Source organism: Rhinatrema bivittatum, chromosome 3, assembly GCF_901001135.1.
Source record: "Rhinatrema bivittatum chromosome 3, aRhiBiv1.1, whole genome shotgun sequence".
Taxonomy (NCBI): domain Eukaryota; kingdom Metazoa; phylum Chordata; class Amphibia; order Gymnophiona; family Rhinatrematidae; genus Rhinatrema; species Rhinatrema bivittatum.
The window spans coordinates 394,134,559-394,161,464 of record NC_042617.1 but is presented as its reverse complement, the minus strand read 5'-3'; the positions used below and the strand labels follow the sequence as shown (position 1 = coordinate 394,161,464).

General features: G+C 44.9%; 1 protein-coding gene across 5 annotated transcripts in view; it reads left to right on the top strand.

Annotated features, from left to right (window-relative positions):
* The window catches only part of COL19A1 (collagen type XIX alpha 1 chain), a 1,176,857-nt gene that overhangs the window by 270,078 nt on the left and 879,873 nt on the right, over nucleotides 1–26,906 (top strand). For all 5 annotated transcript variants that reach the window (XM_029595659.1, XM_029595658.1, XM_029595657.1 and 2 more), the window contains exon 12: nucleotides 18,357–18,401. In XM_029595659.1, the coding sequence (XP_029451519.1) occupies nucleotides 18,357–18,401 (45 nt within the window). The remainder of the gene's footprint in view (nucleotides 1–18,356; nucleotides 18,402–26,906) is intronic.

The following is a 26,906-nucleotide window of genomic DNA, read 5'->3' as shown; positions in this document are numbered from 1 at the left end:
GTGAAACCTCTGGAATGGTAAGGCTTCAAACTGGAAAGGTGCTGAAAGCATTCAGGGGTGGGTGCAGCTGTGCCTCGGGGGAGGAACAGTCATTTGAGGGTTGTAAAGAGGACTGTTACTCCAGGAGGGTGATTTCTGGTTTTGGGTGGGGCCTTCTGGTTCTGGGAAGAGGGGGTGCTAGGAATCTGAGTGGGAGGTGGTCCTGCTGAACAGAAGGTTGGTACAGACAATCTGAGATGGAGGGAGGAAATCCTCCTGTTACTGTAACTGGTCCTTTCACTTTGGACTGGTCAGCATGGAAGGTTCCTAGCAGGTAGCATGGACATTACACGTCTTGTGTTATTATCCACATTAGTACCAAAGCTACATTATTGAGGAAAAGTTTTAATGCACCTTTAGCAACATTTATTACGTGCAGCCAGAAAACAAAAAGGTGGATATGTCCGAAACAAGAAACCTGTGAAGGAGTTGGTTTGACCATTAGATGACTGAGGGGTTAAAGGTGCTCTTAGGGAAGATAGGGCCATTGCAGAAAGACTAAATAAATTCTTTGCTTCTGTGTTTACTAATGAGGATGTTGGGGAGGTACCAGTTCTGGAAATGGTTTTCAAGGGTGGTGAGTCAGATGAACAGAACCAAATCACTGTGAACCTGGAAGATGTAGTAGGCCAGATTGAAAAATTAAAGAGTAGCAAATCACCTGGACCAGATGGTTTGCATCCTAGGATTCTGAAGGAACTAAAAAATAAAATTTCAGATCCATTAGTTAAAATTTGTAACCTACCATTAAAATCATCCATGTACCTGAAGACTGGAGGGTAGCCAATGTAATGCCCAATATTTAAAAATGGCTCCAGGGAGGATCTGGGAAACTATAAACCAGTGAGCCTGACTTCAGTGCTGGGAAAAATAGTGGAAACTATTCAAAAGATAAAAATCACAGAGCATATAGAAAGACATGGTTTAATGTGTTCCGGGACTGGGCCTTGCCCCAGTTCCTCCTCCTACCTTGGGGCCGGCCCGGCCCGCATGGAGCACTCCTTGGCCGCGTAGGCCCGATCCTCAGCCTGCCATGGCTCTCCCTGCTCGAGGGAGATGCCGCCGACCCGACGCTCATGGCCCCGCCCCCTAGGTGCCCACGCGCCTGGGAGCTGAAACCTTAAAGGGACCAGCGCGGGAAATTCGAACGGGACGCCCCGCCTGACATCAGACGCTGCAGGGTATTTAAACCCTGCAGCTTGTCCAGGACGGGGCCTTGCCACAAGGTTCCTTGGTTTATCTGAGTCTTTAGTTGCCACTTCAGATCCTGGATCATGTCTTCTGGCTTCGACCCTGCTGCATCTCCTGACTATTCTTCAGCCTCCGTCCCTGGTTCTGGTATTGACGTCTGACTTCTGGCTTCTGACCCGGCTTCGTCTTCTGACTTCGTCTCCAGCTTCCGTTCCTGGCTTGGTATTATCTCCTGAACTCTGGCTCCCGACCCAGCTCTGTCCCACGACTCCGTCTTCTGCTTTCGTCCCTGGCTTTGTTTGGATCTCTGACTTCTGGCTTCCGACCCGGCTTTGCTCTTGGACTCTGACTTCAGCTTCTTTATCACCTCAAGTACCCGGTGCGTGCTGGCCCAGAGGGTTCTCCTAAGTCCCAGCGGCTCGGGCTCTAACGGGCTCCTCCCGGGGGAGCCGCGGGCTTCCAAGGATGAAGACTCTCCAGCTACCTGGGCCTAGCCATCCTTCGTCCATCTCTTCTGCCACCGCCCGGATCCTTGGTCACAGAGGATCCCACCTAAGTCCAAGAGGTCCGGGTCTGTACAGGCTCCTCCTGCGGGGACCTTGGACTTCCAGTGGTGAAGCCTCTTCTGTGCTGCCTCCCGGCTGTGACACTTGTTGTGGTCCTCCACAGCATACCAACCACCATCCCAGCCGGCCCAAGTGTCCATGACCATAACATAATGGAACACAGTCAACATGGATTTCCCCAAGGGAAGTCTTGCCTCACAAATCTGCTTCATTTTTTTGAAGGGGTTAATAAACATGTGGATAAAGGTGAACTAGTAGATATAGTGTATTTGGATTTTCAGAAGGCATTTGACAAAGTCCCTCATGAGAGGCTTCTAAGAAAAATAAAAGTCATGGGATAGGAGGAGATGTCCTTTTCATGGATTTCAAACTGGTTGAAAGACAGAAAGCAAAGTAGGATTAAATGGTCAATTTTCTCAGTGGAAAAGGGTAAACAGTGGAGTGTCTCAGAGATCTGTATTTGGACCGGTGCTTTTCAATATATTTATAAATGATCTGGAAAGGAATATGATGAGTGAGATTATCAAACTTGCAGATGATACAACATTTTTCAAAGTAGTTAAATCACAAGCAAATTGTGCTACATTGTAGGAGAACCTTGTGAAACTGGAATATTGGGCATCCAAATGGCAGATGAAATTTAATATGGATAAGTATAAGGTGTTGCATATAGGGAAAAATAACCCTTACTGTAGTTACATGATGTTAGGTTCCATATTAGGAGCTACTACCCAGGAAAAAGATATAGGCATCATAGTGGATAATACTTTGAAATCATTGGGTCAGTGTGCTGCAGCAGTCAAAAAAGCAAACAGAATGTTAGAAATTATTAGGAAGGGAATGGTTAACAAAACAAAAATGTCATATTGCCTCTGTATCATTCCATGGTGAGACTGCACCTTGAATACTGTGTACAATTCTGGTTGCCACATCTCAAAAAAGATATAGTTGCGATGGAGAAGGTACAGAGAAGGGTGACCAAAATGATAAAGGGTCTGGAACAACTCCCCTATGAGGAAAGGCTGAAGAGGTTAGGTATGTTCAGCTTGGAGAAGAGACGGCTGAGGAGGGATATGATAGAGGTCTTTAAAATCATGAGAGGTCTTGAACAAGTAGATGTGACTCAGTTATTTATACTTTCGGATAATAGAAGGACTAAAAGGCACTCCATGAAGTTAGGAAGTTGCACATTTAAGACTAATCGGAGAAAATTCTTTTTCACTCAACGCACAATTAAGTTCTGGAATTTGTTGCCAGAGGATGTGGTTAGTGCAGTTAGTGTAGCTAGGTTTAAAAAATTTTTTGGATAAGTTCTTGGAGAAGTCCATTGACTGCTATTAATCAAGTTGACTTAGGGAATGACCTCTACTATTACTGGCATCAGTAGCATGGGATCTTCTTAGTGTTTGGGTACTTTCCAGGTTCTTGTGGCCTGATTTGGCTTCTGTTGGAAACAGGATGCTGGACTTGATGGTCCCTTGGTCTGACCCAGCATGGCAATTTCTTATGTTCAGAACTTCACACTGAAATTCTAAATCCATAGGATGGTGGTGCGAGGGAAAGTAGGCAAAAGCAAATCTTTAAGCAGGAAATATTATTTTATTCTATCGAGGAAAAGGTGCAACAAATTTCAGTATACTTCATTTAATTTATAGTTGCGTCTGGTACATATTTGCATGTGGTACATTGCCCAGAAGTTACAGTTCCATAATAGAGTCCATTTTGTCTCTCTTGATCTAAATTAATTCAGAGCCCCCAGTGTCAGAAGTCCATAATAGGCTAGCTTGTTTATATAATAAATGATTGAACTTTATTATGGACTTGTGAAACTGGGAACTTTTTCTCACTAGAATAAAGGAGTATTTCCTGTTTTATGATTTGCTTTTGCCTACTTTCCTTCGCACCCTCATCCTGTGAACATTTATTCCTTAAGCATGTTAAATGGGGTTTTAATGCGCATGTAAAAGTTTTACCAGCTGTCCTGGTAAAACGATTTTGGTGTGAGTTTTATTGCATAAGCCCTTGAATTATAGCCAGATAGATTAGCTTTTGGCTAATTTTCAACTACATCCTAGCTGGCTTGGTAGTGGTGGAAATGTATCCTAATGATTGCTGGAGTTCTTAGCCACTAAGTGGCTCTGAAAATTTACCTCATGTCTATACTTTGTTCTTATAAGCAGGGATTTACCAAGAGGCAGAGAAGGAACGTGCCTATGGGCACCTACCTAGTATGAGCTACTTGTTTTTCATCATTAGCTGTGGTTCCATGCTGGCTTGTTGAGGGGGGGAGGGGTGGCAGCCAGCTGGCACTATAAATCCACCACTGCTTACAAGGAATATCACATACCACAGTGTTTCCCAACTAGCGTGCCTGTCCAGTTATGCCACAGACAAGTCACTACTGCCTGATTCTCAGGTCCAGGCCAGCACCTAAGCTCTACTCCCCTGCTATATTTACCTTGTTGTAATGTTCCCCTAATTCTCTCCCCTGCTATATTTACCTTGTTGTAATGTAACTTTATGAACTCTTTGCACTTGTTAACATTCCGTTTTTTGTTCACACCCCTTGTTATATGTAAACCGGCATGATGTGATTTTTAATCACGAATGCCGGTATAGTAAAAACCCTCTAAATAAATAAATAAATAAATAAATAAATAAATAAATACTCTAAGCACCCCATAGCAACAACAGACACCAGCAGTGGTTCTTAAACATTTACCAAGAGGTTCTTTCATAGAACATGGATAGGAATGAAATTTAGAAATTTAGAGGAGGAGGTCTACTATTAATCATCAAAAAACACTTCAACATGAAACTAATCCCCATCTCCCTCCCCCACCAATTTGAACTAGCCCTCTTTGACTCAGATAACCTTCAGATATGCCTAGCCTACTGCCCCCACAAAATTCTCGACAAAGACTTATCACCACTCATTGAATTCATCATTTCAAAAATCAACAACAAAAAACCTACAATCATCCTCGGAGACTTTAACCTCCACATTGACTCTATACCTCCCTCCCAAGCTTGCCAAACCCTGCTTGATATACTATCCACTCTTCAATTCACACAACTCGTCAACAACCCAACACACAAAGCTGGACATACCCTTGACCTGATCTTCATTAGCAATAACTTTTTCACAAATTCATCCATTTCCTATTCTCAAGTCCCATGGTCAGACCACTTTCTCCTACAATGCACGACTCACACCAACACCGTAAACAAGACAGAAGTCAACAACATTCACTCCTTTAAATACCGACCACCCTTCATTCCAGATCTACTCCAACAAGAACTTGATAAACATCTTTTAAAAATTGACCTCTCCAACATAACCAATGCCACTCAATCCTGGCATCACATAACAACCGAAGCAGCAAACATAATAAACCCTGAAAGAACTAAACAAATCCATTCACAAAGACAAACCAACAACCCTTGGTTCAACCCTCAATTAAAGGAGACTAAATCCATCCTCAGACGAAAAGAAAAAGACTGGAGGAAAAACAAATGTCAACTAACACTCGAAAGATATAGAACCTACCTTGCCTACTATAAAAGCCTAATAAACAAAGCAAAAAAGGAATATTTCAGCAAAAAAATCCTAAATTCCTCAAATAACCCAAAAACCCTCTTCAATATTGTAAATAAACCTAATCTCAGCAAACAACCACATCGCCAAACCCCCACAAAAAAACCTAAGCCAAGACCTCGCAAACTTCTTCAAAAACAAAGTCAACAAAATTTCAGAAAAAATAACCAAGACCACATACACCAATGTAAGCCTGAATCGCCCAGACATCACTCCCTGGACTCACTTTGATCCGATAACAACCACTGAAACAGAGAAACTCATCAAATCACTGAACCCAGCCAGACACGAATTTGATACAATACCAACACATGCTCTAAAAGAAATCTCCCACACCATTGCACCAATCATCTCTACTATTATAAACAAATCACTTGAAGAAGGAGAGCTCCCAGTCAATCTAAAAATCTCCACTATAAAACCCATTTTAAAAAAAAAGAACCTTGACCCGTACGATCTAAGCAACAACCGACCAATCTCAAACCTTTCATTCCTAGCAAAACTAACAGAGAAGGCCGCACTCAAACAACTAAATGAGCATCTAGATACTAACAACATCTTATACCCAACTCAACATGGCTTCAGAAAAAATCACAGTACAGAAACTCTTCTTATCAACCTATCTAATACTATCCTAAGAGGTTTTGATAATGGACAACGCTACATCATCATTCTTCTTGACCTATCAGCTGCATTCGACACAGTTGAACACAGTACCCTAATCACCAGACTATCTGAAATTGGCCTATCAGGAAAAACTCTAGATTGGTTCACATCCTTTCTCCACAATAGATCCTACAAAGTAAATCTAAACAACCACACCTCACAAGCCATCCCTCTTGAAACTGGAGTACCTCAAGGTTCCTCGCTATCGGCCATTCTCTTCAACATCTACCTTTTACCTCTCTGCCAACTGCTATCAAGCATCTCCATTACCTACTTCCTATTCGCTGATGACATCCAGCTAATCATTCCAGTATCAAACTCCATAGAGAATGCTCTTAAAACCGCTTCCACAACCATCAACAAAATCAAACTACTATTAAACCAACTAAAACTCTGTATCAACACTGACAAAACTGAATATATGTTGTTTGAAAAAAGCATCTCCGGGGATCATCTGAGCCACCCCATTATCATTGACAACAACCCCATCAAACTAAAAGAACAAGTCAAAGACCTGGGAATCTGGATAGACCCCAAACTCAACCTTAAAAAACACATCACCATGAAAATTAAAGAAGGATTCCACAAACTCTCAATCCTCAAACACCTAAAACCCCTACTAAACCAACCAGACTTCAGAACCATCCTCCAATCCTTGATCTTCTCAAGCATTGACTATTGCAACGCCCTCATGATAGGTCTTCTGAAATCTACCTTACACCCCCTACAAATTCTTCAAAACGCCACCGCGCGAATTCTCACTGGACTCAAAAGAACAGACCATATCTCACCCGTGCTAAAAGAGCTACACTGGCTCCCCATAGCAAAAAGAATCGAATACAAAACACTATCAATGATTCACAACTCTATTTACCACAATGACCACGATTGCCTCAACTCCCTTCTACAAATGCACCACTCTCAACGCAACACGAGATCAGCCAATAAAGCACGTCTAGAAATCCCAACACTCACCTTAGCCAAATTAACTACCACCAGGAAAAGATCCTTTTCAATAGCTGGACCTCTCCTCTGGAACACTCTTCCTTCCAGTCTCAGACTACAAAACAACACCAAACTATTCAAAAAACTACACAAAACATGGCTCTTCAAGCAAGCATACAAGGACGGAATAGGTTAACCAATGACTCTAATAATTACCTACATAATTACCTACATCCCTACTCCTCCTCTTGCCCTAAATACCACTTTTCCCCCTCTTCCTTAATCTCCCCCTCCAGACCCAACCTCTCTTTTTCCCCTCAGCTCATCCCCCTATCCAATACCTATCCAATCAACTCACTTCCTAATCATCTTAATCTTCATATCACTTGATAATGTATCACTAACCCACTGTCTATATTGCCCCCAATAGTTTTTACTTACTCTTGTTTATATCTGATATATTTGTAAATATGTTAAAATATGTCTATGTTTCTAACAGTTCTGACATACTTAGACCTTTAACAAGTGTTTGTATATATTCTCTATAACTTTAACTCTGTTAAAGCTGTTCATCTGACTTCAATGTATAGCGTTGTTATAAATGTAAACTGGAGTGAAGGCCCCCGCCAATACTTCGGTATATAAAAACGTATAAATAAATAAATAAATAAAACAAGGAATAGCAGAAGGTCCTCAAAAAATATGTTTATTAGAAATTAATAATCCGTGAGTGCCCGACTCCAGACCTGAGTTTCGAATAGCTTGGTATACATTGTGTACTTCGAATGAATTGAGATTACAATTAAAGCATTACTACAGTCGGGCTGACCCTGAACTCCCGCTGCTGTTCGCATGCACACTACCTTCTATTGGTTTTTGGAGCCGCTCTGATTGAAAGAACTTTAGCGCTCAAACTTCGTGTGCCTAAGAGCCTGCTTATCAATTTCTATGGAATAAGCATACCAACAAAACCTGCTATTGATGTTTTGGATATCATCTTGAATGAGAGGCTTGAGAGATTGAAAAGTGCATCTTAAAAGTGATATTCTGTTGTTTACATCCCCTGAAGCAGCCCTTCATTGGGTGAAACTCAGGCCTAGAGTCGGGCACTCACGGATTATTAATTTCTAATAAACATATTTTTTGAGGACCTTCGGTTATTCCTTGTTTCATTCCTCATGGTTTTTTTAGTCCGACTTCCTTCTTGTATTTTAGAACATGGATAGTCACACATGCCTCTCTTTCCTAGCTATGGCAGAGCCCTGGAGTATTTGAATCAAAAAGCAGCATGCAGAGTATGGCTATCCGGGCCCCACTTTCAGGTCAATGCGATGTCGGTGCGCGAAAAACAGGCGCTCATGATTGAGCACCCGCTTTCCTTACCCAGGCGCGTGATGCGGTAGGCAAATGAGCCACTGTGTTAAAAAGGAGGCAGTAGGAGAAATTGTATATCCCTAGTGCCACCTCGGCATCAGGTACCCAGGAGAAGTGGCTGTGTGTGGGTTAGGAACATGGATGTTCAATTTTATGAGTGTCCATTTAGGAAAATGGGCGCTCGTTAATTGAATGTCCCTTTTCCTATCTTGACCACCAGCAAGACATTTAAAAAAATGTTTTTTTTTTACCTTACTCCTTTCTTTGGTTCCTCTGACTTAATATCACCATAATATTAAGTCGGAGGAACTACAGAAAAGCAGTATTTTATAGGGATGTGAATCGTTTTAGGACGATTAAAATTATCGTCCGATAATTTTAATATCGTCTTAAACCGTTATGGAACACAATACAATAGAGATTCTAACGATTTATCGTTATAAATCGTTAGAATCGTGAGCCGGCACACTAAAACCCCCTAAAACCCACCCCCGACCCTTTAAATTAAATCCCCCACCCTCCCGAACCCCCCCAAATGAGTTAAATAACCTGCGGGTCCAGCGGCGGTCCAGAACGGCAGCAGTCCGGAACGGGCTCCTGCTCCTGAATCTTGTTGTCTTCAGCCGGCGCCATTTTCCAAAATGGCGCCGAAAAATGGCGGCGGCCATAGACGAACACGATTGGACGGCAGGAGGTCCTTCCGGACCCCCGCTGGACTTTTGGCAAGTCTCGTGGGGGTCAGGAGGCCCCCCACAAGCTGGCCAAAAGTTCCTGGAGGTCCAGCGGGGGTCAGGGAGCGATTTCCCGCCGCGAATCGTTTTCGTACGGAAAATGGCGCCGGCAGGAGATCGACTGCAGGAGGTCATTCAGCGAGGCGCCGGAACCCTCGCTGAACGACCTCCTGCAGTCGATCTCCTGCCGGCGCCATTTTCCGTACGAAAACGATTTGCGGCGGGAAATCGCTCCCTGACCCCCGCTGGACCTCCAGGAACTTTTGGCCAGCTTGTGGGGGGCCTCCTGACCCCCACGAGACTTGCCAAAAGTCCAGCGGGGGTCCGGAAGGACCTCCTGCCGTCCAATCGTGTTCGTCTATGGCCGCCGCCATTTTTCGGCGCCATTTTGGAAAATGGCGCCGGCTGAAGACAACAAGATTCAGGAGCAGGAGCCCGTTCCGGACCGCTGCCGTTCCGGACCGCCGCTGGACCCGCAGTTTATTTAACTCATTTGGGGGGGGTTCGGGAGGGTGGGGGATTTAATTTAAAGGGTCGGGGGTGGGTTTTAGGGGGTTTTAATGTGCCGGTTTTGCGATTTTTAGATTTTTAGATTTTTCACGATTTTTCACGATATTTTACCCCCCCAAACGGCAACAATACGATTCCCTCCCCCTCCCAGCCGAAATCGATCGTTAAGACGATCGAGGACACGATTCACATCCCTAGTATTTTATGCTTTCTGTTAACTTTAGGGGCTACTCAAGATTTAAAGCCTGCTCCGGAGCAGGTGTTAATTTTTGAGAGTAAAAAGGCGCACATTTATTTTTTACATCATTGGGTAATAGCTAATAGCCTCATCAACATGAATTTACATTTGATGAGTGCTATTAGCTACTCGCTGGTTCAGTCGCACATTTTGGTTGCGTTAATCCTCTTATTGCATAATGAGTTATAGACACGTGACCAAAATGCACATCCAACTGTGGGTTACCCAGTGCATTAGCCTGAGCATATGGTATTGCATCAGCCTGTTCATACACACACACAGGGGTAGATTTTCAAAGGGTTACGCACGTAATATACACGCATAGCCCTTTAAAACCCCACCTGCACATTCCAAGCCTATTTTGCATAGGCTCGGCAGCACGTGCAAGCCCCGGGACGCGCGTATGTACCGGGGCTTTGAAAAAGGGGCGGGAAGGGGGCGGGGATGGGGGTGGGGCTGTGGTCCGGGGGCTGGCTGGGGGCGATCCTGAGACCTCCGGCACAGCGGCTGTGCTGGGGGATGGCGTGCCGGCAGCTGGCCAGCGCGCGCAAGTTACGCTTGCCTCGGGCAGGTATAACTTAGACAACAAAGGTAGGGGGGTGGGTTAGATAGGGGAAGGCAGGGGAAGATGGGGGGCAGCGAAAGGAAAGTTCCCTCCACGGTCACTCCGATTTCGGAGTGGACTCGGAGGGAACGGGGAAAGCCATCGGGCCTTCCCTAGGGCTCGGCCTGCGCAAGGTGCACAAGAGTACACCCCCTTGCGCACGCCGACCCCAGATTTTATAACATGCACGCAGCAGCGCGCGCATGTAATAAAATTGGATGCACATTTGTGTGTGCTGGGTAGTGCACACAAATGTTCCTTACGTGCGCTCCTCTAAAAATCTGCCCCGTAGTGCACATGATTCACATCTCTAGTATCTACTGTGCCATACAAGTCACCCCTATACTTATCAGTTTACCAGACTGTCATAGTCAGGGACCTTGTTTGTTGCTATTTGAGTCCGATTTCCCGTTATCTCTTGCAGATGAAGCAGAGAGCAATGTTGGAGCTGCATCAAAAGTATCAGGCTTATTGGTTAATGTTAGTAACCGCCGCATCAGCAAGTTACCCTAATGCTTATTTTTTTTCCCAGACTGTACAATTCAATGTCCTTGTTGGCTGCTGCCTGAATCTAATTCCCCTTTTCCTCTTTTCTCCCTGCAGTTGAAGCAGAGAGCAATGATGGAATTGCATCAACAGTATGAAGGCTTATTGGTTAAGGGCAGTAATTGCCGCACCAGCAAGTTACTCCCATGCACTCTTTTCTTCATGAAATATAGAACTAACTTTCCCCTATATTAATCTACACTTCATAATGCCATCGTAATAGTCATTACCGGTAATAAGACCTTCATTGTCTTATATATAATCATCTGGCAAAATATGTAATTTTTTCAAAACTGTTTTTGTAAGTTGCATTTAAAACTTATCTGTGCTCTTTTCTTCATGCCCATCCTCTTGCCTGTAGGGATCCACAGTATTTATCCCTTGGCCCTTTGAAATCTTTTACTGTTTTTGTCTTCACCACCTCCTCTGGAAGGGCATTCCAGGGATCCATCACCCTCTTCATGAAGAAATTATTCCTAACATTGATTCTGAGTCATCTCCTCCCTGGCATTTCATTTTGTGACCCCTAGTTCTACTGATTTCTTTCCAATGGAAAAGGTTTGTTGTTGATTGTGCATCATTAAAATCTTTCAGGTATCTGAAGGTTGTATCATATATCCCCTGCTCCTTCTCTCCTCCAGGGTATACATATTTAGGTACTTCCACCTCTCCTCATAAGTCATTTGATGGAGACCACCCACCATTTTGGTCACCCTTCTCTGGGCTACCTCCATTCTGTCTCTGTCCCTTTTGAGATACGTCTCCAGAACTGAACACAGTATTTCAGGTGAGGCCTCACCAAGGACCTGTACAAGGGGATTATTACCTCCTTTTTCTTACTGGTTATTCCTCTCTCTATAACCCAGCATTCTTCTGGCTTTTGCTATAGCCTTGTCACATTGCTTCGCCATCTTCAGATCACCAGATACTATCACCCCAAGAACCCTCTCTTGCTCCGTGCACAACAGCCCTTCACCCCCCTATCACATACAGCTCTATTGGACTACCACACTCCAGATGCATGACTCTGCACTTCTTGGCATTGAATCCCAGCTGCCATATCTTCGAGCACCATCCAAATTTCCTTAAATCATGTCTCATTTTCAATACTCTTTTCAGTGTGTCCACTCTGTTGCAGATCTTAGTATCATTCACAAATAGACAAAATTTACCTTCTATCCTTTTCGCAATGCTGCTCACAAAGATATTGAACAGAACCTATCCCAACACTGATCCATGTGGCACTCCACTTAACACCATTATCTCTTCAGAGTAGGTTCCATTTACCGCTACACACTGTCTTTTATCTGTCAACCAGTTTGTAATCCATGCCACTACCTTGGCACTAACTCCCAAGTTTTACATTTTATTCATGAGTCTTCTATGTGGGACTGTATCAAAAGCTTTTCTAAAATCCAAGTAAATTACATCGAGCGCTCTTCTCTGATCCAATTCTCTAGTCACCCAATCAAAAAAATCAAGCAAATTCATGTGAGAGGACCTTCCCCTGGTGAATCCATGCTGCTTCGGACTGAGCAGCCCACCGGATTGTAGATAGTTCACTATCCTTTCTTTCAGTACTGCCCACTATAAAATTGTGGCAGAATTTGCTAAGTCCATTAGGTTTTAGTGGACAGTACCATGCTCCAGTATCACAGAAGTCACTGAAGTTAACAAATAACATTTTTCTGTAAATTTTTCTAAGTCATGAATTTAGATGACTTTTCCTGGAATATTCCTTTTTTACTTCTGTGATACTAGAGCATGGCACTGTCCACTAAAAACGAGTGGGCTTACCAAATTCTACAACAATTATATAGTGGGCAGCAGTGTATATTTTAAAAGCAACAAAAAAAAAATTCAGGCATTCATTAAAAAACTGTGTTCTCTAGAAAATCATGAACACAACAGACCTATAGCACCCAGTTCAAGGAAGGGAGTAGCTGTCCAACAATAGCAAAATAAATAAGCTAGAATCCCAGAGATGAAAACCAATGATAGTGTAAGTACACAGCATAGTTTTACTTGTCAGCAGACCTCATACAAGGCATACATATCTGATGCTAGTTAGCAATAGTATACCAGTGGTATAATCATCGGTCAGATTATTTTTTGAGATTTTTCTTATGCGCAAGTGAACAATAAAATAGCCCATTGGCAGTGCATATTTAAGTATTTAGCTTTTTTAGCAGCATTGCAAACTTTTGCACTTAGCTTAATGTTCTCGAGGAGGTAGCGGAGACATGGACGTGGGGACATGCACAGCGTCAAGCTTGACGCTGTGCATGTCCCCACGTCCATGTCTCCGCTACCTCCTCGAGAACATTAAGCTAAGTGCAAAAGTTTGCAATGCTGCTAAAAAAGCTAAATACTTAAATATGCACTGCCAATGGGCTATTTTATTGTTCACTTGCGCATAAGAAAAATCTCAAAAAATAATCTGACCGATGATTATACCACTGGTATACTATTGCTAACTAGCATCAGATATGTATGCCTTGTATGAGGTCTGCTGACAAGTAAAACTATGCTGTGTACTTACACTATCATTGGTTTTCATCTCTGGGATTCTAGCTTATTTATTTTGCTACTCTAGAAAATCATTACATAAGAAATCTCAGGGAAACGTGACTGTCCAGATTTCAGGGAGGTCTGAGAAGGAGATGCCACCCATTCCAGCCACCCCAAAGCCGATGTCATCTGTGCACCTGGGACATAAGAAGCAGTGTGCAATAGAGAGTGAGTGGGACTGTGATAGGCAAGACTTCCAGGAGGCCCGAGGGGGACATGCCGCCTGTTCCAGCTACCCCAACACTGACGTCATCTGTGCATCTGGGGCATAAAACGTGGCGTGCAGTGGAGAGTGAGTGGACCATGACTGCCAGACTTCCGGGAAGGCCCAAGAGGGAGATGCTACCCATTCCAGCTGCCCCGATGCTGCATCATCTGTGAGCCTGAGAAATAAGTGGTGAGCCCTTAGCACCAATTTTCTCGATCCCCTGGGTAATGGGCAAAAAGAGAAAAGGGAAGGACAATTTCATCCCATGCGTGTCCACACTGATCCAAGGACCCATGGATTTCCATGTGTTCTGCGCAGACTCATTCTGCAATTAACACTGGGTTCAGAGTCTGCTGATACCTCTCCTGGTCCAGTGGCCTGCTTTCCTCCTTCTCTTCCAACAGTCCTACCTACACTGGAGAATCCAAAACCTGGTGCTGTGAGTAATGAGAGAGACCAATTGTCACTTGTGTCTTTAAAAAGTGATTTAAAAGCTTCTACTGTTGTGGCTAATGCGGGATCCCTGAAGGAAGATGTTCTTCTGTCCTCTGGGTCTTCCTGGGCACTCATGTGAGGGGTAGCAGACCAGTCCCAGAACCTGTAATCAGCTTCACATGGGCTGAAGCAGTAGGAGCTTTACAAGAAGAGAGCCTCCTAAAATAAATAAATAAATAAATAAATAGATAGACTCCTAAAATAAATAAATAAAGGACTCCTAAAACACCACCAACGCACTCAAATCAACTGACCTCTACTCAAAATAGAGCGATATCCCTTGGTAGCCCAAAACTTTGGAACTCCCTGCCAACTAAACTCAGAATTCAAGAAAACCTAAAAACATTCATAAAAGAATGAAAAACTTGGTTGTTCAACAAAGCATATCAAACCACCCAAAGAATCAACTATTCATCACCGCCCTCCATTACAACCTCATGATTAAATGAATATCAGCACAACTATGCTTCTCTAAAACTCGTTTTGATCTTAAGCATGAACTTGCTTACTACTAAGCCTAATAACATGTTATGTTTTTACACCCCTTGTCAACCCCTTTATCCCTATAACCTTATTTTGTAAACCATTATGATGGTGTTATTTTGACGTTTCCGAATGACAGTATATAAAACTCTTTAAATAAATAAAATAAATAAGAACTTGGGGAAATGTCTCTGAAAGAAATCTGGAGATTAACTGCAAGGATCGAGTTGAATTTGACAGATACTGTTTCTCAACTTTGTAATTATACAAAAGGGGCCTCTGCATCAACTGAGGAGCATGATAATAGGTTCAAGAATGTAGAAGTATCTACCTCTGTGTTATCTGGTATGGTAAATAATCTTCAGACTACAATGTGTCTGCTATTAAGGACAATTTAAGTCTACATCTTAAGAAGGAAAATCTAGAGAACAGAATGACAGCTAGAAATATACAACTGTTAAATTTTCCTAAAACTCAATTTCTCTCTGGCCTAGAGTTGTTTAAAAAATATGTAAAGGAAGTGTTACAATTTGCAGAGGAGAAATCCTTTTTACTATCCAATACTTATTATGTTCCAGGTAAGAGAAGGGAATCTTTAGGGGAGGAAGGGGTTGTAGATCTGCTGCTATCCTTTTCCAGCCTTGATTTATCTTCTTTTCTTCAATCTTCGGGGGATACTATTGCCACTAGGGCTGCTTTTGTGGTCACATTTGTTTTGGATAATGACAAAGATATATTCCTCCAACAGTATTTTACATATAAAAATGAATTATTTTGTGGTCAGAAGATAAAGGCTTTTCCAGATGGCTCAAGAGAAACCCAGGCTAGGAGAAAATGTTTTTTAGTTTTGAAAGCCTGGGTTTTGGCAATCGGCAGTTCTTTTTTCTTGAAATTCCCATGTAAGTGTTAAGTCACAAATCTGGGGAATATATTTGTGTGTACAGATCCCTCTCATTTGGAAGGTTTCTTGATAGATAAAGACATTAGGGTGGGAACTGATTGAGGAGTATAGGAATCAGGAATATGTGTCACATGTATTATTACCTTGGCTACTTGTATTTGTAACCTTTCTTTCTGAGACATCTGTATGTCCCCCTATTAATATGGACTGGTATATGGCATATGATATTTCATTTCTTAACTTGGAAGAAGATTGGTATACTGTAATGTTTCATAATTTGTGTTTTACTTTAAATTCTTGTAATATATTTGTGAAATGTAATAAAGTATAAATTTAAAAAAACCCATAAGAAATCTCAAACAATCCAGTTTGTGACATTTTGAAATCTTACCCAATGGTTTCATCAGGACATTATCACACAGAATGATATCCAGTTCAGGGTTAAGACTATTTCTCAAAAGCCGCAAGTCAGTTGGATTTTCAAGATATCCACAGTGTATATGCATGAGATACATTAGTATGCTTGGCCATGCATGCAGATGCACTTCATGAATATTCAGTGAGAAGTGTGAAAAAGCAGAATTAGAAAAAAATCAAATCAAATCAAATATCTTGAAAGCTCAACCAGCTTCCAGCATGCAAGGACCAGATTTGTCTATCCTTATCCTAGTTGCAGAGTGTATCTTATCAGTCGTGTCATCCGAGCAGCAAGCATTCTGCAACCTAGCAAATAGCAGTTGACAAGCCTGAAGATACTTACAAGATTGAATATCTTCACACCCTCAGATTTTAAACTTAAGTCCCAGTTGTAACACATGCTGTTATATGAATGTGCAGTTTGGCAAAATATCGTTCTGAGGAAGTCTTCAGCTATTATCACTTGCCTTCCTGGATCAAGTCCCACATAGCTTGCTATATAAAGTTAAAAAAGGGAAAGGATGTGAAAGGGTAACTCAGACAGTGGAAGTAACTCAAAATGTAAAACAGCAATCACATTCTCATTGTTGTTTGGAAAGCTTTAATGATAACAAAATGTGCTATAGCAGCTTAATTTTCATGCTCCTTATTTTATCTCTTGAGCATTAAGACGGAAGCTTTCAAACCGGTGCACAGGTACACACTAGAATGCATACATCAGCCCACGCCCAGGGATGGGCCATTTTATAACGTATGTGCGCATGTTATAAAATAGCCTGGCCGCACGCACGTCTGCCAAATTTTGTGGGGACACAAATGCAACTTCAACCACATAAATCAGGGGATATTAAAAGGGGCGTGCACCAACGCTATTCCTAGTTTTTTCCAATTCATCCCCAGTTCACCCAGTTAAGAGAAAAGTCCTCCAAACTGCACTGTTTAAGAGCTTTCACTCCCCCTAGTTATTCCCATCCTTTAAAACTCATTAGATATGCCTGTTTTTCTTTATTTTTTAACTTACATGTCAATCCATAGCAGAAGTTGCAGGGGGCCTTCACACATGCTGGATCATGAAAGTATTTGTGTCACATTTCAGCTTCACACCCCAAAATGCCCTTATCCCATCCAAACCACACCCACTCCTCGCCCCTTTTGAAAACGTCCGTGATGTATGCACTCCCAGAGATACGTTCATGTCTGGGCAGCTTTTAAAATCCGCTCGACAGGCGCGAGCTCGACAGGCGCGAGCTCGACATATTCACACATCCCCTAATTAATGCGCCCGTCGAGCTTTTAAAATTCACCTTTAAGGGGGCAATGTTTTAAATATTTATGCAGTTACAATTGACTTTTAAATGCATGAATCTGTTTAAAAATTCCTCACCCCTCTCCTTTCCCATTGTCCGGCTAAAATCTGTGCACACACAACACATAGTTGGACAAAAGGGAGGCTAGACCAGGGCTTTCCAAATTTATAGGGGGATTCATCATTTTGCGAAGTTTACAGCAGAATGGTGAGCCACAAATGACAAAGGGCCGGGGAGGGGGGGGGGATAATGTGCACCTGGCTGCATCACGGCGGTGCATTTTCACCCACCGCGGTTGCAGTGTGGTGCACACTATTGCCCCCCATAGCGCCACCGTAAAAGATGGTGTTATTTCCGGCGCTACTGCTGATGATAATGTCTAAAACAGTATTGCCCACAGTGGTGCTGGAAAAAACATGTCCCTAGCCCTGCCCAAATCCAGCCCTAACCCTTCCCTTTTCCCTCATTTAAAATTTTACCACTACAATGCAGTAATTATCACGTGCGGTAGGGCGTTATCGCGTGTGATAACCCCACATCGTGTTTTGATAAATGACCCTATAAGTAAGTTAATGTAATATTAGTGTTGACCAGTTAATTTTTGAGCCAATTTATCCACATAAATGACTGCCCTAAATCCTACGTTAAGTTTTGTGTGGTTAGATTTAACCAGATATTTAGCTAGTTAGCTGTGTCCTAATATTTAGATAAAGATAACTGGGTCTGAAACGTATCTGTTTATTCCATTTAATACTAGGAAACTATGGCACATTAAATTTATAGATTAGACAATTGTAGAGAAAATGGGTAACATATTACATTTTTTTTTACTGAAAACTAACAACAGATTCAATGAATTAAAAATATCTAGGATAACATTGTAAAATAAGGCCAGATAATGTTACCAGTTTTATTTAATTAAAAACGTATATCAATAAATCTTATATGACTATTCTTCAATTCTAGGGAGAACGTGGTTTTGATGGTAGCAAAGGAGAAAAAGGTGAATTGGTAAGAATGAACCTTCAATGTCAATAGAAATATATTGTTTGAGATTTGATTTGCATATTTACATGTCCAATTGTTTTGAATCTAAACTGAAAATGAAATTGTTTGCCTTTTCAAAAATACCGAGTAATATAATATGTTTTCTATCCTAATTCATTTTGAGGCTTATTTACTAAAAGTTTTCTATCATTCTGTATCTAGGGGAAAAATGCTTAGTAAATGACCCTCTTAGATAGAAATAAAAGCCAACAAACAAATTGCAGATGATACCATTTTTGTTGGATTAACTTATTACATTTTTCACTAGGTTTTGAGAGCTATCACCCTAAATGAATCTCCACTTAAAATGTAGAGGGAGGCTTTGCTGTCATACAAGCAAAGGAAAATCACAAAATAGATACTGTGTGTAAGAATAATCACAGAGAACTTAAGGTCATTGCTACATACAGGAAGATCAATCTCTAAAAGAAATATTATTCCATTTCTAGCTGTCCAGCTGCCATCTAATCTAAATAAAAAATTGGTGAGAAACAAGTTTCAGATAGAAATTTTGCAAGCTTCAGATAGGAATTCCTACAAGATACCAAAATGCAAATTGTGCCAGCAAGTATCACAGGACCCTACATATACAAAAATGGGAATGACATTTATCATTGAAGGAATCACATTCTTGTTCCTCCAGAATGTGGGGTACCTTATCCAATGTAGGAAATGTGAATAAGGATGCTTCAATGATGAAATAGGTCAGAAATCAGAGACAAGAATAGATTTTCACTGATACAAGGTAGTATACCAGATAGAAGAACGGGGAGGGGGGGACGACGACAGTTTTGTAGATCAGACTTTACCATTAGAATACTAAGGTGAACCTCAGAACTACTTAGGATTGTAAGACCATTTTAATTAAAATGTGCAAACACTTTGAAACAAACATGATGAAGGCATTTCAAAGATGTTGCAGTGGTAGACCTCTGGGCCAAGGGGGAGTTGGCATTACATGCGGGGAGGAGCCCCATAGGTCTCCACTGTCGGCAGGCGGAGCTGGCAGAAGCAGAGGCCAAACTGGAGATTCGCCAATACCAGCCCACGTACCCTTTAGGTTGAGCCCTCATGTGCCAGGGCCAGCTGGTCTTAGTTGGGGGCCTCTGCGGTGATGGAAGTCCAATCAGGATGAAAACACTGCAGGCCAGCACACTGAGGACTCAGCTAAAGGGCAGCCCATGGTCGAGGTTGAGGCAAGCAGAGCACAGCAATGTCACTATCTGAGCCATGGTCGGCAAGGAACAAGGTCCTTGTTGTGGAGGTGGAGCCTTGGCCTGAGGTGGAGTTGATGCTACCTGTGGGGAAACCCCCATGGGTCCCCACCATCAGGAAGTGGAGCAGACCAGGAAGCGGAGGCTGACTGGAGCTTCACCAATATCAGCCCTCGTTACCTGCAGGTTGAACCCTTGGGAACTGGGGCTGGCTGGTTTTAGGCAAGCCTCTGTGTAAATGATCCTGAAGAAGATTTTCAAGGCAGGGAGCCATTAAGCAATGGGGACATAGGGTCCGAAAGAGCTGAGTTCAGACAGGGCCTGGATCCAGAAGCCCAGACAGGCAGAGGCAGGCAGAGAACAGGAACAGATTAAGTCCGGGCTGATAAGTAGGCAAGAGCCTAAGAAAGGCCAAGTCCAAGTAGTCAGCTGGAGACAAAGTCAGGTGCAGGCTGAAGTCAGGGCAGGCGGCTGGAAACAAGGTCAGGTGCAAGCAAGGGTCAGAGTCAAGAATCCATCCAAAGCACGGGCCGGAACAAGCAAAAGTCAAAGCCAGGAATCCATCCAAAGCATGGTCAGGAACAAGCAAGTGTCAAAGCCAGGAATCTGTCCAAAGCGTGGTCAGGAACAAGCAAGGACTGGAACAAACAAGCACAGGAGCTGGAACAGGAACGAAGGAGTAGCAACTAAGCACATGACAAATGTGGAGACCTGTTGCCAAGACAAAGACCAAGTGGCGGAGCCTTCCTTAAATAGCAGGGCCCGGAGATGTCATCATTCGGGGCCGCAGGAAGGTTTCCCACCACGGCCCTTTTAAAGTCGGGAAAGGCACACTTGTGCGCACCTAAGGCAAATGACTGGGATTACATGGTGGCGGCGTCTCCCCTACGCGCACATGGGGAGACCTGACTGGGACCGGAGGAGGCTGCGGAGCAGCCGGAGGAACCTGGTGAAGTGGTAGGAGCATGGGCGCGTAGGCAGCTGCCTACCACTGCTAGAGAGGAAGGGCCAGGTCTGGGACCCGGGTGCTGGGGGTGTGTAGGGCCAGTTGCGGGCCTGCTGCAGCTGGGACATGCAACAGTCAGTGTCTTAAGTAGTGTTGAGGCAGACGGCGAGAAGCAAGATCAATGTCCAATCCAGAGTCAAAGCCAGAAGATCAAACCACAAGGAAGATGATGAGAGAGGGAGACAAGGATCACAGGTACACGAGAAGGTGCTGAAGACAGACGGGGGAGACCAGAAACAACCAGGTGAAGGGATCCATGGACATAAGTTTCGGAGACAGGAATCACAGTGAGTCAGGAACCAGGAATCAAGACAGGAATGCGGCAATACTCTGCTCCAAGACGAGTCAATCCATTGCCAAGGCATTGGATAGTTGGCTGGGGATTCCTTATATCTGATCCAGGCCGTGATGTTATCAGAGGGCACCTTTGGGGATTTCCTGCCACTGGCCCTTTAAGAATTTGCTCATCGGTGTACACGTGCCCTAGGGAGGTCCAGGCGTCGGAGGAAGAAGCATGACTACCCAGTGCAACTGGGTGGTACAGCCCGGGTGGGAGCCCAACCGTTCTGAGCTGCATGCTGCAGAGAAGGGTTGGGCGCCGGAGGCACAGAGAAATATAGCAGGTGGCTACAACAAAAAGCGGAGTACCCGGGCCACCCCTGGAGGCATGAGTGTGGTGGTCCACACAGCAAGACCACCAAACATAACAGTACTCCCTCCTCTTAATCCCCTTCCTGAGGGTTTAGGCTTCTTGGGGGTGAAGCATGGAATTTCTTATCAAGGATGAAAGAGGCAGGTTCACAAGTGTTTTTTTCTGGTCCATAGTCTTCCCAGGCAAGGAAGACTATGGACCTCTCTTACGCCGTCGACGCATGTCCAAAACTTCTTTCACTTGATATAAAGCATCTGTTATGAGCACGGTCTCCGGCAGCTGTTATGACCCGAGGACGTGGAGGCCTTCAGATACTGTTTTGAGCACGGAGGCGTGATCACTTCTGGAACAGGTGTTGTGAGCCCTTGGACCGCGTTGTGACTCAGGGAGGAGCCCCAAGACACTCCGCAGGAGGTGAGCTGGTACAAGCACGGGTAGAACTAAGTCAGATTGAACCTTGGCCAGACCTGCATGCCTCTGGAACCAACTATGGAATGTTGGTAATGAACAGTCCTCTGACCGTTCCTGGCCCTTTCGGACCTGCCGCTGGGATGGCAAAAGGCAGCAGGCTGGACTCAGGGTGAGGGCAGATGGAGTCCTTGGAACATGGAAGATTCTGGACGCAGACATAGAACTTAGAAGACTCTGGACGTAGACGTTGGAAGACTCTGGACGTAGACCTTGGAAGACTCTGGATGTAGACGATGAGCTGGAAAAGGTACAGACAATGGCACTGTCTCTCACAGTGCCTTTCACAGCCCACCGACATGGGCGGACCCCATGGGCTGGTCGCGGACCACCCTGTCCCACTGCGTGCCCTACACAACCTAGAAGGCTGGTCACTGACCACGCAGAGAGCGGGACAAGTGCAGGACAGGAACCCGACCTGACGAGGCTCCAATGACCGGAATCAGGGTCCGGACAGAACGGAAGTACCTTCAGGATGGCCATCTGGATACCTCAAGGAGCTGGAAGGACAAGAGGCTGAAACAACTCTGAGCACTAGGAAGACCCAGACGAAGGCTTGGAACAGGCGACAAAGGAGCGGGACCTTGAAACATCAGGAACTGGAACATCAGGGTGTGTGACATCAGGACATCTGGACTAACGCAAACAATGAAGAACAGGACCTCAGAATATCAGAACATGGAATGACAGGAAACAATGAAGGAGCTCCAACGGAGGACAAGACCAGGGACATGAAAACACTGAACACGAAGCCATCTAAACAGAAGACCACGGAGGACCTGGATCAGTCATGGAGCACAGCCAACTGTGGAACCCAATCCGAAGGCCCTGGAAGAAGTCAGGCAGGGCCCTTGTATAGGGCTGAAGTAGGAAATAAAGACCAGCTGGGTTACGGTGGGCCCAGGAGCACTTCCTGCTACTGGCCCTTTAAATACTCTGAAGAGGCGCGCACCGGCACCTAAGAAGAAGCAGACAGGACAGGAAGCACCATGAACAGCCGCGCGAAGAAAACATCGGGCTGAGTTCTTGCTGAGTTCTTGCATAATTTGCATAATTTGCATATCAGCTGAGTTCTTGCATAATTTGCATATCAGCTCTGCTATGGGGTCCTGCCCATTCTTGACTGTGTATGGCAGACAACATGTACCACCTCTGCTGATTCTACTATCCTTTCCATCATCAGCGGCCCAGCCGACCGCCCAACAACTACAGGAACTCCAGAATTGCATGATGGAGATCCTTCAGAAAGCAGCAGAGAGATTTAAGAAGAAGGTAGATGCCCATCATAGGCCAAGGTTCCTCTTTTTAAGCCCAGAAACAGGGACTGGCTGAGCACATGCCACATCTGCCTCCGGATGCCTTCGATACGACTGGCTCCTCATTACATTGGGCTGTTCCCCATCATTCGTCAGCTTGGTCCTGTAACGTACCAGTTTCAACTACCCACCTCACTAGGAGTCCATAACATGTTTCATATGTCTCTGTTGAAGCCCTTGATTCTCTCTTAGCCTTCAAGGAAACCACCTGAGCCCCAGGGACTCTCCGCTAAGGAAGATGCTGATACGATTCTTGCCCGCAGAGCTACTCTCCGCGAGCAGGCCTCTCCACCCACCTGGTTCTCCAGCACGGCCGGGCGCCGCCAACTCCGTTCCCTGTGGCTCGGAGGCCACAGCAGCTCCTGACCTGCTCGGCAGGTCCGGCCCTGCTGAGCAGCCGCCTCTGCCGACGCCACTGACCTCGTCCTCTCCGGCCCGGAGGCCACGACCATCTTCGGCCCTGCATCTAGGGCTGACGCTGCTGGCCTGCCTCCGCGGCAGGGAGCTGCAACGTTATCCCCGGGGTCCTCCTCAGACAGCAGCAGGCAGGCTTCAGGACGGTCGCGGCCTCCGGGCTGGAGAGGACGAGGTCGGTGGCATCGGCAGAGGCGGCTGCTCAGCAGGGCCGGACCTGCTGAGCAGGTCAGGAGCTGCTGCGGCCTCCGTGCCACAGGGAATGGAGTTGGTGGCGCCCGGCCGTGCTGGAGAACCAGGTGGGTGGAGAGGCCTGCTCGCGGAGAGTAGCTCCGCGGGCAGGAATCGTAACAGCATCTTCCTTAGCAGAGAGTCTCTGGGGCTCAGGTGATTTCCTTGAAGGCTAAGAGAGAATCAAGGGCTTTAACAGAGACATATGAAACATGTTATGGACGCCTAGTGAGGTGGGTAGTTGAAACTGGTACGTTATAGGACCAAGCTGATGAAGGATGGGGAACAGCCCAATGTAATGAGGAGCCAGTCGTATCGAAGGCATCCAGAGGCAGATGTGGCATGTGCTCAGCCAGTCCCTGTTTCTGGGCTTAAAAAGAGGAACCTTGGCCTATGATGGGCATCTACCTTCTTCTTAAATCTCTCTGCTGCTTTCTGAAGGGTCTCCATCATGCAATTCTGGAGTTCCTGTAGTTGTTGGGCGGTCGGCTGGGCCGCTGATGATGAAAAGGATAGCAGAATCGGCAGAGATGGTACATGTTGTCTGCCATACACAGTCAAGAATGGGCAGGATCCCATAGCAGAGCTGTAATGCAAATTATGCAAGAACTCAGCCCAAGATACGAGAAATGCCCAGTTATCTTGGCTCTCATTAGCATAAGGATGAAGGAAATACTTCAAGGTGTGATTTGTTCATTCAGCCTGTCCGTTGGCCTGTGGGTGATAAGCTGTTTAATTTAAGGAAATGTTGAACTTCTTCCGGCACACCAGTACTTGGCTGAGAATTGAGCCCCCTGATCTGAGACTATATGCCTAGGTAGTCCATGCAGATTGAAGATATGGAGGGTGAATAATCGGGCCAATTCCAAGGCTGTGGGGAGTCCGGGTAATGGGATAAAATGTGCCATTTTTGAGAAATGATTGATTATGACACAATTCACCATATTGCAGTTAGAGAGGGGAAGATCCATGGCGAAGTCTATGAACAAATGGGTCCAAGGTTTCCTGGGGGCCGGCAATGGCTGTAACAGCCCCCAGGGTCATCCTGCCAAAGTTTTTTGCTGTGCGCAGGTGGGATAGGAATCCACATAAGCCCGAATGTCCTTCTGCATATGGGGCTACCAGTAGAACTGTTGGAGCAGTGCAAGAGTCCGGGCTCAACCAGGGAGGCCTGCGAAGTGAGTATCATGGGACCACTTTACTTTTTCACGGAGCTTGTGGGGATCAACCAACTTCCTTGCAGAGACGGTCATGGTGGATGTGAGGAGGTCCCAGGCCAGATCGATCATGTGTCAGAGTGGTTCCAAGATGTCCTGAGTCAGAAATGAGTGGGAAAGTGCGTCCGCTCGAACATTCTTGGCTGAGAGTCTGTATCTGAGTTTGAAGTTGAAGCAAGTAAAGAATAGTGACCAGCGGGCCTATCGAGCATTAAGTCACTGAGTTTGGTGGAGGTGCTCCAAAAAGTTATGATCAGTGTAGATAGTTATGCGATGTTGTGCTCCCTCCAACCAGTAGCGCCATTCTTCCAATGCTAATTTGATTGCCAGTAGCTCCCTGTTGCTGATCCCATAACAGGGGTGCAGGGATCCGGTGGAAGAGTGCTGGCTCAGGATGGCTCCTACCCTCACAAAAGAGGTGTCTACTTCAACAATGAAGGGATGAAAAAGATTCCGGATGGTGGAGGCAGAGTTCTCGAAGGAAGGCAGTCTTTAAGTCTTGGAAGGCTGTCATGGCCTCTGGCAGCCAGAGTTTGGTGTTAACCCCTTTACAGGTAATGACCATGAGCGTAACAGCTATCTTGGAGTAGTTGTTTATGAAGTGATGATAATAATTAGTGAAGCCCAGGGATCTCTCTAGGGCTCGCAACCCTCTAGGCTGAAGCCATCTATGTAAAAACCACAGCTGGAGATGATGTAGCCCAGGAAAGGGAGGTGCTCTCTTTCAAACAAGCACTTCTCGAGTTTGGCATAAAGCCAATTGTCCCAGAGATGCTGGAGTACCTGGAAGATGTCTCAGTGATGGGAAAGTAGATGCTTGGAGAAGACTAAGTTATTGTTAAGGTACATGAACACACACTCATATAAGAAGTCCCTGAAGATCTCATTCATCATGTTTTGAAACACAGCTGGGGTGTTGCACAAGCCGAATGGCATCACCAGGTACTTGTAGTGATGTTCTCTGGTGTTGAAGATCATTTTCCATTCATCACCATGTTGGATATAAATTAAATTGTATGCCCCCCCAGAGATCCAATTTAGAGAAGATCCTTGCTCCTTGCAGACGGTCAAACAACTCTGAAGTTAGAGGCAAGGGATAGTGGTCCTTCTGGGTGATTGTGTTCAAGCCTCAATAGTCTATGCAGGGGCGGAGAGTCCCATCCTTCTTTGCCACGAAGAAAAAGCCTCCATCAGTTGTGGAAGTGGACTGATGGATGAATCCCTTATGCAAGTTCTCATGAATATACTTGGACATGGCCTTCATCTCAGGTAGGGACAAAGGGTATACCCTTCCCTGAGGAGGTTTGGCACCAGGTAATAAGTCAATGGCACAGTCAAACTCTATGTGAGGGGGCAAGGTGTCTGCATTCTTTTTTGAAAAGACGTTGGCATATTGTGCATACTGTGGAAGAAGGCCTGCTGGAACAATGGACCAGGCGAGGCATTGCAGGGCATCTACTCTCTCTAAACAGGTAGCATAGCACTTGGGGCCCCATTGGGACAACTGAAGCCATGCCCAATCAAACTAAGAGGAGTGCTCCTGCAGCCAGGATAACGTCAGGCATGTATGACTCTGGTGAAGTGGAATGCCAGGTGCTCAACCTGCAGGAAGCCTATATGGAGCTTTACTGGAGATGTGATACCGGTAATTTTTCCTGGCAGAGCATCCCGGTGGATGGAGGAAAGCACCAATGGAACTGAGCAATAAAGCATGGGAATTTGGAAATGTTCCACAAGGGCCTTCATGAGAAAATTCTCACCTGATCTGAATTCACTAGGATTAGGGTGGTGAAATCCCGGTTGACTACTGAGAGTGTCACTAGAAGGATTAATGGGGGGGGGCCAGAGAGGTAAGGCCTAGAGTCAGCCCCCCACTGAGACCTAGGCCTGGGAGTTTACCAGCCGTACTGTGCAGTGGGCTATTAAATGACCAGCCTCACCACAGTAGAGA